Source organism: Pholcus phalangioides, unplaced genomic scaffold (genome assembly GCF_987345545.1).
Source record: "Pholcus phalangioides strain wild (caught in Gottingen) unplaced genomic scaffold, Ppha-v1.0 ptg000004l_1, whole genome shotgun sequence".
Lineage (NCBI taxonomy): Eukaryota > Metazoa > Arthropoda > Arachnida > Araneae > Pholcidae > Pholcus > Pholcus phalangioides.
In genome coordinates, this window is record NW_028301597.1 from 47,956,470 (window position 1) to 47,971,679 (window position 15,210).

Below are 15,210 nucleotides of genomic sequence, written 5' to 3' on the forward strand. Positions count from 1 at the left end.
TCTAACCCCACGCATCTAAATGTGTATTGGCAAAAATTGATCAGTTGTATCTTGTTTTTCCACAAAAAAAAAAAAATTATTCTCTCACAAAATTATTCATCTTAGAATTGGGTTCACAGTACTTATTTTGATAGGGAAAAGGTATATTTTCACAAATTTTTCATCTGCTCCCACAGTTTTAAATAACATGGAGCAGTAACTCAGTTGTGTAGGGGAAGACTATATCTTGGAATGTTATTTTTCAAACTTTTTTCTCCCAAAAGTCAGTTTTTACCAATAAATATCTCGCAAAATTTATTTTCAGCATCTGTATACTGTGTGAAACATCAGGTGATACTTCCATTTATTTTTTTTATTTTAATCATAAAATAACATTCAGAGTTTTGAAAAGGCGAATATGTTCCAAGGTACAACAAAAGGTCTTGTGCCTTGAAACAAGGTAAAATTACAAAGACAAAAAAATATGAATATAACTGAAAAAATTATTCAAGTATTTTTAATGTAAATTATATATTGAAATCAAATCTTGCAAACCAAAAAGTCTCTGTTGAGCTTGTAACGGGACATATAAAGCATATACACACGATCCTGCCAATTTTGGATTTTGAAAAGCTGGATTGACGCTTGCTTTTTTTTTTGATTTGACAGAATGGCGGCAATTTACACAATGCTTATGAAGCCGTTTTTTTTTTCGGGTACATTTTTTCCCTAAATAGAGGAATTTTTTACAATCGGGTGAAATTCGGGAGATATAGGAATTTTTAGTCCGGGAGATAGAGTAGAAATTTGGGAGACTTCGCAGCTACGTTCTTGAAATGTGGACCCCCTCAGGTTTAATGATTCCAAATGGTTAATTATTTTTTTCAAGTTAATACCCAAGGACATATATGCGTACCTAACTCAGATGGTCCTACTAAAGATATCAATCCAGATTAATTAATTAGATTTTTAAAAAAAAATTCTTTTTAAGGGTAATTTTGACAGACATGAATGAATGAATGCCAGAACTTTGCCACTGGACTTATTCCATGACCGAGATCTCTTCCTGCTTTTCGTGGCGGAGTCAAACACTTTATTTTGTGTAAAAAAAAACACAAAATTTTTACAACATATTTCCCCTGGACAATTGGGTACTGTCGCAATTAACAAATTTTATGGTGATTTCAGATGAGATGGGGTTAAGAGTTAGAGAAAAGGTTCTGGGTTTCATTAAGATGGATAAATATACACATATTAGGATGGAGGTATATTTGAAAAGCAATTGGAGGGAGGGCCATCTCATGTTGCCTTACACTTGTCATATTATATACACAGGATACAAAAAAAAAGAAAACAAGAATTTTATTTCGAAATATAAAATATCCATCGGAACGAGTCATCTTTAACACCTTATTGGTGAGCAAATGGGTTTGATAACTTGCGGACTAGAAGCCAGCATCAGTTTTATTGGGTTCAGTTCACTCGCTCTGGTGGGTTTGATGAAAATACACAAAATAGAAATATGTGCGGGGGAATATATACAATTCATTTTTTGACAGACACAATAAATTAAAAAAATATATATATATATTTTTTTTAATAGCCAGTTTTGATTCAGGAGTGAAAAAGATAAGGTTCTGATAAATACAGTGGAACCCATCTAATGAATCAGACAAAACTGTCATTTTTGTTTGTTAAATCTAGGAAAATCATCATATTGAGGCTGAAAAACACAAATATACATGGAAACTTTAAAAAAAAAAAGTTCTTCTATAAAAAACTGGGTCAGACTGCATGTTTTATCTTGAGAGAGATAATGTAAGATTGACTAATTTGTTTTATAGTTTGTGACAGTGAGCGTAAGTTGCGATCAAATAGGTCGAGCGAGTTATACGAACCAAATAGGCAATAAATTGTTACATAGCAACAGTATTATAAAGTTTCATTTCTTATGATGACAAAACAAAGAAAAGAAAACTATTCTATTAAATCATGCATCATCGAATTGAGAATAATGAAACAGAGAGAGAGGCCTGGGATTTTCTTTGTCTTTTAAAGCAAGGGTGCAACCACCTCTGATTTCCAAAAGGGGTTCGTAAAAATTAAGTATATCTTCACAGAATGCAATAAGTACACCAATTTGCAGTGTACTCATCAGGAACCATGGGCGGAGATACAGGGGAAGGGCATCCCTCCTCCTCCCCCCCAGCATTAAAGGTGGAGTCGACTGACCTAATGTATATATATATATATATATATATGAATTGACATCATTGTGCCCGTCCAGACTCCCAAGTCTATCGCCGCCTATGTCAGGGACATATACTAAGGGCTTTTTAGAGCCTTTTTGCCTGCCTAATTTTAGTGCCTAAACTTCCGGCTCTAGTTATAATGCTGATAGCTTCTTTTGAAAACTGTGCAATAGTTGTTTCTGATGTTTGGTTAATGTTCGATAAGGTGGTCACTGCCAACGTAGCGACTTATTTTTCGCACTAAGCAAATTTATTACATGAAATAAATCTAATATGCAGTAATGTGCAATAATCAATCAAAATATGCAGGAAATGGAAAACTATGAAGAAATTATGCACAAAAAATTAAATCAATGAAATATATATGAGCACAATTAATTAATGTTGTTTGATAAAGGGTTAGCTAACATCAATTCAGCTATTGTGGTTGGCAATTTTGGCATAGAAAAAGCTGCCATTTTGGCGCTGACCATGCTTATGGAAAATTAACCAGATGTTTAATGCCTAAACTTTCACGGCTCTAGTTATAATGCTAATAGATTTTTTTAAAAACTATGTAATAGCTGTTTGCGACAGATTTTCATTGAATTTATTTTTTTTTATTGCTATTATGTGTGAATGACACATGTATAATCTATTTTTTCTACATCGCATAAATCGTCAATGAACCTAACCCATCCATTCAAGACTTTTTAGCTGATTTGCTGGGGGTTTCCTTCGGTTTCGCAGACCTGGCGAACTGTACAACTAATGGTTTTGTATGTAGCACGTAACCATTGCATTCCCTGACAGCAGAAATGGCTTGCTTCTCGTTAGCTAAAGTTATAAAAGCTTGTCCTTTCATTCTTCCCTCTTTCATGAGTCTAACATCGAACATGTTTCTTTCAGACTCTGAATTTTGATCGACAAATCTACCAAAGACGTATCTCAAGTCCTTTTCATCAACCTGGCGGGCAAGGTTTTTTATATATAGCCGGACTGATGGTTCGCCGGGAGTGTAATTCTTGAACGCTGATAGAGTTTTCATTTCGTGATCTGATATCCTTTTCCGTTTGAGCTCCCGTGATGATATGAACTGAGAATTTTTCCATTCATCCTCAGAGTTTTCTTCTTCCTCTTCTTCGATTGCAGCAGGTTTCATTTTATCGACTTTAGTTGCTACTTGAATAGAACCGATATTTTCTTGTATTTCTTCTACGAAGTTTTCTGGTTCTTTCCTATCCGTATTGAGGTTTGGTTTGATGTTGAAGTTAATTTTTCTTTGATCGGAGGTGGGCTGCAATTCAAAAACATCTGATGGCTGAGCGTGAGGTTCGCTACTCTTCGTTGCTAAATAAGATGTGGTCGCAAGCAATTGGTGGAGCTTTGGTTTCTTTTGTCTTTTATGAGATTTGTTAGCAGGCCTTTTGGCAGGAGCAACTGCATCTTGTTTAAGTGTTTTTTCATCATCTTCGCTTTCTAACTCGGATTCCTCTTCGGAGCCGGTATCCATTTCCTCGACCATATACTTATCGCCCAAATACTCTCGATCTACAGTGCCCTGGTGGAACGGCAAGAGTTGATCCACATTCATGGGTGGCATCAGCGTCACTGGACCGAAAGGAGCTGGTAGGTTCATTTTATTCATCAAATGCAAGACTTGAGTATAAAATTTTGGCACCGCTGCGAGAGTGTGGGATATGTTGGCGATGATGGACGGTGTTGGAGGAGGGTAACTGTACTTCAATAACGGAGAGGGCAAATAATCTATACCCAGAGCCGGGCATATCCCGTGAAGACTTTTGGCGAATACCGTGGATTCTTGGCTTAGTTTTTCTTTCACAGAAACTTTCGCGGGTCCTTCGTTCTCCTTCGCTGGCTTGAAAGTGGGGAAATCGCTGTGCTTCGGGAATTCTTCTTGGTGTTGCTTCTTGGCGAATTCCACGACCAGTTTTTTGTTCAAGATTTCTAGCTGGTGCAGTTTCGACAAAGCATGCTTCGCGAGTTCATTGTTTTCGAACGTGGCGAACGCCGTGCATTTGAATTTACCGCCATCCGGCATGCATCGAACCTTCTTCGCACCGAATATTTTCAGCAGCTCTTCCCGATCTTCAACGCTCAGTTCGATCGGCAAATGTCTCACAAACAAAACGCTAGCGTCAGTTTCCGTCATTTTTCGTCGATTGTAAACATGGACGGCCTTGACGCTCTCATTTTCTCAGAATGTAAATGCAGTGAAAACATGTGGATATGTCCTCTCATATTATCGAATTCTCGACACATCAGTTATATTTCATCGTGAGTATTTATATAATTATGAGCAGTTTATGACATTTTTTTGTGGTTTTTTTCCCTAAGTTTAAAATTTGACCGTATGTATTTTTGTGGTCACAGCCGTTTGTCTTTGTTGAACTTTGTGTACATTTTTCGATCGCGCGGACAACTGATGCGATCGTGGTCATGGCTGGTGCTAGGATATTCAGATTGTTTCGTGTGATTTCTTGCCGACTTGACTAATTATTGGCCTCTGTAATTTTTCTGAAAGCTTTATGACAAAATTCTTTTTCACTCACCATAGCTCAGAGTTTTCACGACTGTAAATATAGACGGCTTTGACTCATTCATTTACTCGTGAGGAAAACACGTCAATATTTTTTTTGCTTATTATCAACCTTCAACTCTTTAATTACATAATATTGTGATTATTTATCTCTTTCACAGCAATTTATTATATTCCCACGAGTTTTTTCCTCGTTCAGAATTCGATCCCATAAAGATTGTGGTTAAAGCCGGCGCACTCTTCGAACACTTTGTTTACATTTTTCGATGTTTTGAAGGACAACTGAGCCGATCGTGGTCATGGCTGGCGCGAGAATATTCGGATTGTTTCGTGTGATTTCTTGCCGAAAGTCTAATTTAGTCTCCAAAAATACCATCAGTATCTCATCATTTACGCTACTAAATCACAATCGAGGAGTTGGAATACTGCCTGTATGTAATAATATCTCTCTTTCTTTCTCGGATAATATCAGCACTCAATTTGAAAAACCTCGTTATTAATGTGTGTCCGGGATATGAAAGTTTCAAAAATCCCTGTGCCTCACTCAAGTTTAACTTTGATATGGGGGGGGGGGGGGGGAGAGCCCTGGGCAAAGCATGAATTAAAGGAGGACCTGCAACCAGGATTAGAGATGTGTTTGGTTAGTCTGGGAATATATATATATATATATGTCCCACTTGGCCATGCGAAAATTAGTCTCCGATCTCTCCCAGTAACTGTGAGCTTGTGTATTATACTCATCTGTGAGTTCCCCACATCCAGTGCCGTCTTAACGCATGGGTCCACCCGGGCACCTCAAGAGAAGAGAAGCATGAGAAAAATGAAAAGTAGTTAAATGTCTCGAGAATTTGCCAGGTATGGCCTCAGAAAAATTCACTTGCGTGGAGGCCCATGATGCTCTTAAGACAGCCCTGCCCGCATCTCCCCCAATTGAGAAACACCCAAGCTCCATCACACAAGGTGATTTCACGCTTGGTAACCTTTTCAGGGAGGGAGGGCCTCTAAGAAAAAGTTTGCCTTAAATCCCAGAGAAGGCATGCTACGGTCCTGGTCATGCTGACCATCTTCTTTGACTTGAGTATTGTGGTTCATCACGAGTAGGCATTACTATCACTAAGAAGTACTACCAGAAGAATCTCTGAGTCGCCTTCATGATGCTGTGGGGCTCAAATGACGAACCTGTGTCTGCGAGCAATGGGGCAGCTCCATTGCGATAACACCCTCAGCTCATTTTTTACATTCCGGTTCAGCCTTTCCTGGCCAAATACAATAGGTCAGGCTCCTTACCCTCCCGCCATAGCTCTGTGTAGCTTCTGACTCTTTCTCAAGCAGAAAATACTCCTGAAAGAGACCAGATTTCAGTCAAACAAAAATCTGATGGAGCTCCCTCGCACTTTTTCACTCCTCTGCGATATGCCAGCAACTGCAGCTTCTGTAGGCAAGGAAAAATTCGAGCATATGCATTAGCATTGTCTACACACATGCACCAAACCACTTTCCTATCGTCATTGTTTTAGGCATGAAAAATTATGGTTGACACTTTTTGAACAAACATTGTATATATTTTTGACCTCATGGACTTTGTAACAACCCTTGCTGGAGCTCCATTAACTCGCTGCAATGTGAGGTCCATGCAGGAATGCTGTTTGAATTGGTGCTCCCAGAGTTATGGAAAGACCTTGTTGAATTCATCTTCAAAAATCAGACCCAGATGCATTCAGAATACTCTCTATAGCGAGAAACAACTGCGATCTCCAGCCTGGGCTAATCAGGCTCACTTGATCCCCCTTGCAAAGTAAATTGGATACATTTGAATTGGTCATTGAATGTTATTTGATACATTTTTTAACGTTTCACACATCAGTAATCTGTAAACATGCCACAGGTCAATCAAGCAATTTATAAATGTGCCTCTGGTAACTTGAGTAATCCGTGAATGTACCATGGACTGGAGTGATTCAAAACTGTGAAGCGTGGCAGTTAATTGATCTTGGAATGTACCACTTAGTTTATTATTAAAAAATTTGGTTTGAGGTCGCGAGCCACATCAGATGACTCCGAGGGTCATATTTGGTCTGAGGGCTGGGCCATGGGTTGAGCATGTATGATGAAGAATATATTTCGATGGCGAAGTAATTTTAGAACAGTGTTTCTTAATCTTTTCTGTTTTAGGCCCTCTTCAGATCATATTTTCTTCTCTTAGCGTCTTGTTTTCTCCAGCGTGCCTCACCCTCATCCAGGAGAGCGATACCCTGTCTACTTATTGGCATGAAGGTTTTTTTTCCAAGTAAATTTATAGTGAACAAAACATGTTATGAATAAACTTGATCTCCTGATGCCCTGGGTTTGTTCAGTTGTTCAGTGAGCTTCCCCCCCCCCCCCACCTATCCTAATTCTGTTTATGCAGGGACGTTTCAATATCATGCCCCTCCTTTCCCCCCAACATTATTAGTTTAGTGAGAGGAGTCCTGTCAAGCAGAGTGGCCTGAGATAAAAAAATCTGTACCCATTTGGGGGAGACTTTTTTTCCCCTCCCGCAGACTTATGCAAGCACTTCTCAATGAACAAACAAAAAAAAACCAGTTTACTTTAAGTCTGATAAAACAGATCGCAATGATTTTCATTTATGTTCAGTTTTGCAAAGACTTATTTTGCTTTCATACTTTCAGTCAAAGAAGATACAGTAAAACCTGTCTTTAATGGGAAAAAAATTGTGGTCCAGTGATTTCAATGACAAAATACACATTATAAAACATGGATTAAACAGAACCTCTGTCTAACGCAGGGATGGAAAGAAAAGTTTTACCCATTAACAGAAAATTTCACACAAACACTTCGACTGTTTCACGACCGATTGACCAAAAGATTAGTTCTATCAAAATTTTTAATGCAAGGACTGCTTGCCAATCGGAATTCAACTTCACCCACCCTTAGATTTTGTAAAAACTGTTACCGTACTTGGGGCTGTGGTTTTTGAAAAGCCACATGTAGTGATAACAAACTGCAAAAATGGGCATTTTGCCTGAACTTCTGGGCCCTAATTATGGGATTCATAAAGAAGAAAAGGCTCAAGATTGACTATTGAACTGGGAATGATTATCATTTATTGTTATTTTATTAGCTTCACAAGGGAACCGCTTTTATTTGCTAGTATTTGTGTTTAAAAAAAGAAAAATAACAAACATTTAATGAATAATTCGAATGTATTGCAATTAAAAAATTTATTTAATAATTTTTTTATTCGAAAGGATTAATATTCCTGCTGTTATTAATATTATTTATGTTTCATTCATGTCGATGAATACGAAACAAATTGTTTTGTACTTCAAAAACAAATTATTTACATGTATCCATTATAGAAATCGAAATTTAAGATAATAAACATCAAATATAAACTAATTATAGGACTCGTACTGCCATCCGTTAGCAAGACATCCAAACATGAAAAATCTGATCGATATATCTGAGTTTTCAAAATTCGTCAATAGATGTCAGCACTAGTACCAATTCTGATCTCAAAATAAAGGCGCTGAATTCAAACAGCGCGGTTTTCGCGTTAGCGCGTCGTAATTTTTTTTTTAAATATAATTTTCTATAAAAATGTTTTAAATAATTTTCATAAATTTTTTGCATTTTATAATTATTTATTTCAACAATAATTTCGATTTATTTTGTGTGAATTAATTAAAATTTTTTTGTTTTATAATTTTCATTGTTTTGTTTTATAATTATCTTTTACCGGCCGAATTAAGATTTGAATTGATTTTCAAATTTTTTTTTCTGTTACTTCCTGTACTAATTCTTTAGTTTAGAAATATCAACCATAAAATTCATGAAAAAAAAAATTTCTTGCATGTTTTCTGAACTTGTCCATAGAAACATTAAAATCAAAACAAAAATTAAATTTTATTCTTTAAAAATAGGTGATTTAAAAAAAATTTAATTTATGGCATAAAGTGATGGAATGAATGAAATTTTTGTTTTGTAAATTAAGTTTGGAATCTCATGCATTCAGGAAAGAAAAATATTTCTTTTTCAATTAATAATACCGATGTTACGGATTGGAAACATTGGCCATTAAAAGGTTAAAATCGATAGAGAAAAATCACACAGCTTTTTTTTCCTTTTTGTCATGAATTTGTAATTTCATAAAATTTTGTGTGTGCGCGTGTAAAAGAATCACTGCGGAATTGAAGCTCAGAATGTGCTCGCAGAAGATGCTTAATGATTTTCTGAAAATGTTGTATAGTATTACGTCAACATTCAAGTATTACGTCAGCATCGATGGCGGGCTCCCGATTTGCTGACTTTTGATGACGAGGGGGAGGGAGGGTTTGGATGGTGCTTACGCCATCAACCAACCTTTATAAAAATATGGAACATTCTTAATAGCATTTTATACTCGGTGCGCCAAAAACGAGAAAAACCTTTCGCTAGTTTGTGGGCACCTGAACTAATATTCTCCCTAATAATAAGTCTCCTACAGATCCACTTTAGTGATCTCTAAATGTTTGGCGGATCCTTCAAGTGCTCTGGGAATGTGCCACGCATCACTCAGATGATCCGTAATTATGCCGCGGATCACTTAAGTAATTAGGGAATGCGACGTATGGGTAGCTTCAGTGGTGTAGAACTACACTGGGGGTCGCTTAAGTGCTCTAAAACTATGCCACATGTCACTCAAGGGATCTCTAAATGTGCCACGGATCGCTTAAGTGTTCTGGAACTGTATCGCGGGTTACTTAAGTGATCTGTGAATGTGCCACGGGCCTACTTCAGTGATCCGAAAATGCGCCGCGGGCCGCTTAAATGTTCAGGAATTATGCCTCGGGTCATTTAAGCGATCTGTAAATGTGCCGCTTAGTTCATTTTCACAAAATTAGGTTTGAGGGGGCAGACTACATCAAATAGCCTTCAGGGCCACATTTGGCCCGCGGGCCAAGGGTTTACTATATATATCTTAAACGGTGGGTCACAATGAATGTCTTAAAAAGAAATTGCGAGTTCTTAGCCTTCAAATAACATTTAAATTAACAGAAATTGATTATAAGATTAAGGTTATACATATAAAGATATTTTCTTTCGAAATTTTAATTAAAAAAATACTTTTTGCATTACAAAAATAAACTTTCGTCTGGGAGGGCGCGCACGAGCCCCCCCCCCCCATGCCCTCCTCCCGCGTACATCACTGATCCCACCAATATGCGTTGGGGGAGGCAGTGCGGACGGGGGGGGGGTCAAAAATGGCTAAAACTTTGCTGACGTAACACTTGAACGGCCCCGAAATCAAGGACATGGCTTCCTTATCCCTTGCCAGCAGGGGCGGCTCTTGGACAGTGCTGCCGCTTACGGGGCGATGCTGTGGAGGGGCGGTGAATGCCAGGTAAAAGAGGGGGAAAAAAATTAGATAAAATATTGTTTCTATCTTGTCCTCCGTGAGAACAACTCAACTCCCATAAACCGCATTTAAATACCCACTCCTTCAATTTTTATGAATTTTTAAACTCTTCACGAATTTATGGGACACCCTGTACATAAAACTGCCATCACAATTGACGCGAATGTATATTTTCATTTCAGACATGTAGTCAATCATACTCATACAGGTGGCGCACCAGTTCCGCCGGTGCCACGGAAGAGGGCGAGGGGTCGACCAGCGAAAGAGACGTGCTGGTGTACCGAGGTCCCCTGCGCAGGAACATCAAAGTCGTCAAGTACGTCTCGCTGGTGACGAGCGCCGCCGGGTTCACGCTGCAGCCGATGATCCTGTACGACCTGGCTCAGACGCACATCGCCCTGGCCGCCGGTTTCGGGGTCGTGTCCAGCATCTTCCTGTTCTCGCCGTACCTGCTGCACCTGCTGATGAGGCGGTACGTGATCGAGCTGAGGTTCGATCCCCGGACCAGGATCTTCACGGCGCAGACTTTCAGCCTCTTCAACAGGATCGTCGAGAGGAGGTTCACCGCCGAAGACGTGTCGGTGCCGACCCTGCCCGGGATCCTGAGCTCGATGCTGGTCGGCAAGACGCCGCTGTTCGTCGACGCCAACATGATCGAGGATCCCGACGCCTTCTCGCACATGATGGGATACGACAAGCCTTTCGACCTGTCGCTCGGTCCCGAGAAGAGCAACACATGAGATCCGATCGGATCACGTGTCTCTGATCTGTAATCTAGGATAGATTAAAATTGCGTTTCATAGCTTCTCACGTTCTTGTGCAAATGTGCTTCATGTCAATCATCTCAATAAAACATACATGGCCCATGGTCCTCGGAGTCATCAAATGTTGCCCGCGATCTCAAACCTACTTTTGTAAAAAAAAACAAATGAACTAATGAAGAAATGAGAGCGGCTAGATCACTCAAGTGACTTGCTTGTCCCGCTGCACATTATCAGTTCACCGCAGTACAGTTTTAGAGCACTTAAGTGACCCGTGGCACAGTTCACTCATTCACTCATTCAGCCCGCAGCACATTTACGGGGCTCATTTACAGATTGTTCAAGCAACCTGCGGGCCATTTAGATATCGTTTAAGTGACCGGTGCAGTTCCATATCACTTGAGCGGCCAGTGTCATGTTCTTAGATCACCGCAGCACAATTCTACAGCAGTTACGTAACCTGTAGCACAGTTCCAGATCACTTAATCGACCGACGGCACTCTTACAGGCCACTTAAGTGACTCGCGGTGCATGTACGGATCACTTAGGGGACCCACGGCACAGTTCCATATCGCTCAAGTGGCCCGCCGCTTATTTACAGATGACTTAAGTAACCTGCAGCACAGTTCCACGTCGCTCAACCTAGCATGGCCTATACGGGTGGGGCGGAAAGGGCTACAGCCCCAGGTGATTCTTGTAATTTTTTCCTTTTTACTCTCTATGTAAATTCCCTGTAAAAAGTTCTGGGGAAAGTGTTTGGCCAACAGATCCCGATGCTAGATGTTGGGGGGGGGGGGGGCACGGAATTCTAGATACCGCAGCGTGACTTATTGGTCCTCGGGCTTCATCTTCATATAAATTTTTATTTTGCCCGCAATGTTTGAAACGTTGAAGACCACTGCTCCCCCCCCCCCAAATGAACGTTCTTAACGTAGGGCCATTTGGTTTCCTTGCGGTCCTGGGATATTATGCGGGAGCACTAGTGAAAATCATGTAGAAGTAGGTGATGTGATGACGGGTAGGACAGACTACTATGAAAAAAATGCACATGTGAAGAAATAAAATTTTAAGTGAAATAAAAAAAGTAGGAAAATATGTGTCACACTGTGTACAAAGCTGAATTTACAAAAGGGGGGGGGGGAGAGGTTAGCGGGCTAAATTGCCCAGGGTGACAAATTTGAGGGATGGGTGGTCAAGAAAATTATTATAATGGGAGCACAATTTGTGTAGCCCACAGCGGTAAAAATCCGGCCTTTGTCTAAAGAGCAACATAAAAACGTTACAAGCATTTGAGTGTACAAGAAGTGAGTGAGTGATATAAAGAGTTTGGGAGCACGTGAGTGACCTAGAGGATGTGCGAGCATTTGGAGGTGACCAAAATAATATTTTGAACTGTGTGTGCGTAAGCATGGGAGTGACTTAAAGAGCGAAGGACTAGGTCAGTGAGTGACCTAGAAAGTGTGCAAGCATGCGAGTGACCTATAGAGTGTGTGAGCATAAGAGTGACCCATAAAAACTGACCCCGAGAGTGTGTGAGCATAAGAGTGACCCAAAAAAACTGACCCCCGAGAGTGTGTGAACATGGGAGTTACCACAAAGACTGAACCCGAGTGTGTTTGTGTATCAGCATGGAAGTGAGCTAGACAGCGAAGCACCAGGTTAAAACGAGCAAGCAAAGAAGTGGCCTAGAGAGTGTGCAAGCATGTGGGTGACCAAAAGAGTGACTTAGAGACGGAAGCATATTCCCGGGGGGGGGGGGGAAACTATTCCCCTGTTGGATGGTTCCGTAACTAATATTTTCATTGCGAGACAATTAGTCGCATATTTCAAAATACAGTAGTCTGCTTGTGTGTGTGCAGAAATTTTGGTCCATAGACTAGGGGAGATATAATCCCGTAATGCCCCGAAAAGACCATCTTATTCTATGACCACCCCCCCCCCCCTGTGTATTTCTCCATGTCCGTTGTGCAGCGCCTATTTGGTTATTCTGTCTGGATAATGGCGATTTGCTGCCAGTGCAAACAATGGTAAATGGAGACGAGGAGGAAGCTAGGATCCATCTGGGAAATTAATGGATATCGCGATGATGAAGCCCTTGCATAAAAATAGATGCCGGAGGTGATAACTCATGTTTCAGGTTAATGATGGGGGGCATTAATGTGAAATTATTTTTAGGTTAAAGGAATCCATTATCAATCTCGCACACGCTGAGTTCTTTGACGGGTATTGTGAATACCCTCCGCATCTTCGAAGTTTCAGTTCAAAGAAGTACTGGATTATTTATACCGTCACGTGCTACACACGTGGAAAGAATGTGCTCACGTGCACCTGCCCCCGTTCCTCTCTGACTTAAGCAGACATTCGCAAAGAACTTGTGGAGGACCGAATGCATTTATGGAATTTGCTGTAGCAATCTTTATGTTGCTACCATTAATGTACAGGATGTCCCACAAGTTTGTAAATAGTTCAAAAATTCACGGAAATTGTAGGAATTGATAAATTTGGATGCGGTCACGAAGAAAATCTTTTTGTTACGGAAAAAAACTAGTTCAAATTTTGTCGATAGATAGCGCTGCACGCAAAGCAAATAGCTGAAAGTATGCAAATCAGAGTCCTATAAAATACAGGATTTCACAATGAATATCTCATCGCTGAATTTTCCAAATTTACTGGCGCTTACATAATGTTTTCGTAGTAATGTTGACACAGGTGGATAAAGCACTATTGGAGGTGTTTTGCCTCAGTCGAATTTTGTCTGCTGAAGCTTTACGAACGTTCGGACACAGAATAGATGCAAGAAAGTTTCTGGTCAAATCACTCCAGCCACTCATGTACCGCCTTCTATCGCCAAAAACTATATATATATTTTTTTTTCGTGCTGAAATCCATATCGCGTCCCATACTCTAGGGCAGTGTTTTAAACCAGCAGGCCCTTTCATCAGTGAAACTGGGCTGTGAGTAATTCATTGTTTCATTCCCCCCCCCCCTCCCTCCCTCCCTCCCTCATTTATTCCCCATTAATCGTGTTCATGTCCGGGCATTTCACTCAAGAAAGAATTCAACCGGGCCGCGGGATTCTTCAGGTTGAGAACCACTGCTCTAGAAAACCATTGATTACTGAAACTTTTTTCATCCGTGGCGCGCTCCCTTTCCCAAGAAATCATTCTTTTACGTCTCTCCGTTATCCCAAGAAACAGTCTTTTCCGTAACCTTGTCTTATATTACGTTTTTTATCTGTTAGAAAATTCGGGTTTTTTTTCCCTGTAATTTATTACATTAACTAGCTGACCCGTCGCGCGTTGCTGCGATCTCAGAAGAAAGTAAATTCAAGGAAATTCGTTATGATAACATTCAATTTACATTGTGTCCTTTTTATTGCAACTTATTCATTTTCATATGGAAAAAACTTCAAAGCATCGTTTTAATTCCATTTATTTATTAGAGTGCTTGTGGATACACGGTATTTTTTGTTTTTCCGTCTGGTGCGTACACGAATAAATCAGAAGGTTTTCTGACGCGTGAGCTGGCCACATACAGTTGTCGATGTGAGAAGCACGGATTCTCCAAATCTAGCCCACCCACTTGCAGCGATTGCCTTTGTGGTTTGTTGATGGTCATTGCAAAAGCGAGTCACACCGGAAACTGTAAACGTTTTAATTCCAATGGCATATCTGTTGGGATCATTGGAATACTTGGCTTTCAATTTTTAACATTGAATAACGATTCACATTGAATAGTTCACATATTGATTCCAGCCGCAACAACGCTATAAATTCGTTTCTTCGACACTTGACTGAATTTTTTGACGTTTTTCATGAGTTATGTGTGTTCACGAAGTAGTATCAAATATAAGCACGACATGCTAATAACACGAGGTACCAATGTAAACAAACCACGAAATACTCTCTTAGGTAAATAGTACTATTTTCTCCCAATCGAAATGGAAAACAAATACGATCGCTGGTCGGAAAAGAAACTTTCATAATGCGAAATTCGTATGACTCATTTCTGTCAGGGGATGAGGCGTCAAAACATTCGTACGATTCCATATTTTTTTTGGAATTGAAAAATTTAATTTTTATCATCATTTTAATTTTCCTGGATAATCTGTCAACATGTTGTAATTTTTTCCCCCCATCTCGCACCCCAAAAAATGCTCTCCCGTACCCATAGGGGTAGGTACGCGCACCTCCTGTTGAGAACCACTGCCCTATAATGATCATTAGTGCGTGGGGAGCTATTGACTCAATTGCCAGACCTATTTTGAAAGGGAAGAAATGC

General features: G+C 39.9%; 2 protein-coding genes across 2 annotated transcripts; one reads left to right on the top strand and one right to left on the bottom strand.

The window, feature by feature from the left end:
* Positions 1 to 1,316: 1,316 nt before the first annotated feature.
* On the bottom strand, positions 1,317 to 4,630 carry LOC149087753 (RNA-binding region-containing protein 3-like). The gene has a single exon (XM_089231648.1). The coding sequence runs from the start codon at positions 4,381 to 4,383 to the stop codon at positions 2,914 to 2,916; it is 1,470 nt and encodes a 489-aa protein (XP_089087774.1). The 5' UTR covers positions 4,384 to 4,630; the 3' UTR covers positions 1,317 to 2,913.
* Positions 4,631 to 4,762: 132 nt separating this feature from the next.
* LOC149087754 (transmembrane protein 70 homolog, mitochondrial) lies at positions 4,763 to 10,978 on the top strand. Its single transcript, XM_089231656.1, has 2 exons — positions 4,763 to 5,201; positions 10,351 to 10,978. The coding sequence occupies exons 1-2, from the start codon at positions 5,070 to 5,072 to the stop codon at positions 10,906 to 10,908; spliced, it is 690 nt and encodes a 229-aa protein (XP_089087782.1). The 5' UTR covers positions 4,763 to 5,069; the 3' UTR covers positions 10,909 to 10,978.
* The last annotated feature ends 4,232 nt before the right edge of the window (positions 10,979 to 15,210 follow it).

Bases quoted from the DNA above. Each gene is read 5' to 3' on its own strand.
- LOC149087753 (XM_089231648.1), bottom strand. From the start codon at position 4,383: ATGACGGAAACTGACGCTAGCGTTTTGTTTGTGAGACATTTGCCGATC.
- LOC149087754 (XM_089231656.1), top strand. From the start codon at position 5,070: ATGGCTGGCGCGAGAATATTCGGATTGTTTCGTGTGATTTCTTGCCGA. The intron at 5,202-10,350 runs GTATGTAATAAT...TTTTCATTTCAG, and splicing joins GAGGAGTTGGAATACTGCCT to ACATGTAGTCAATCATACTC.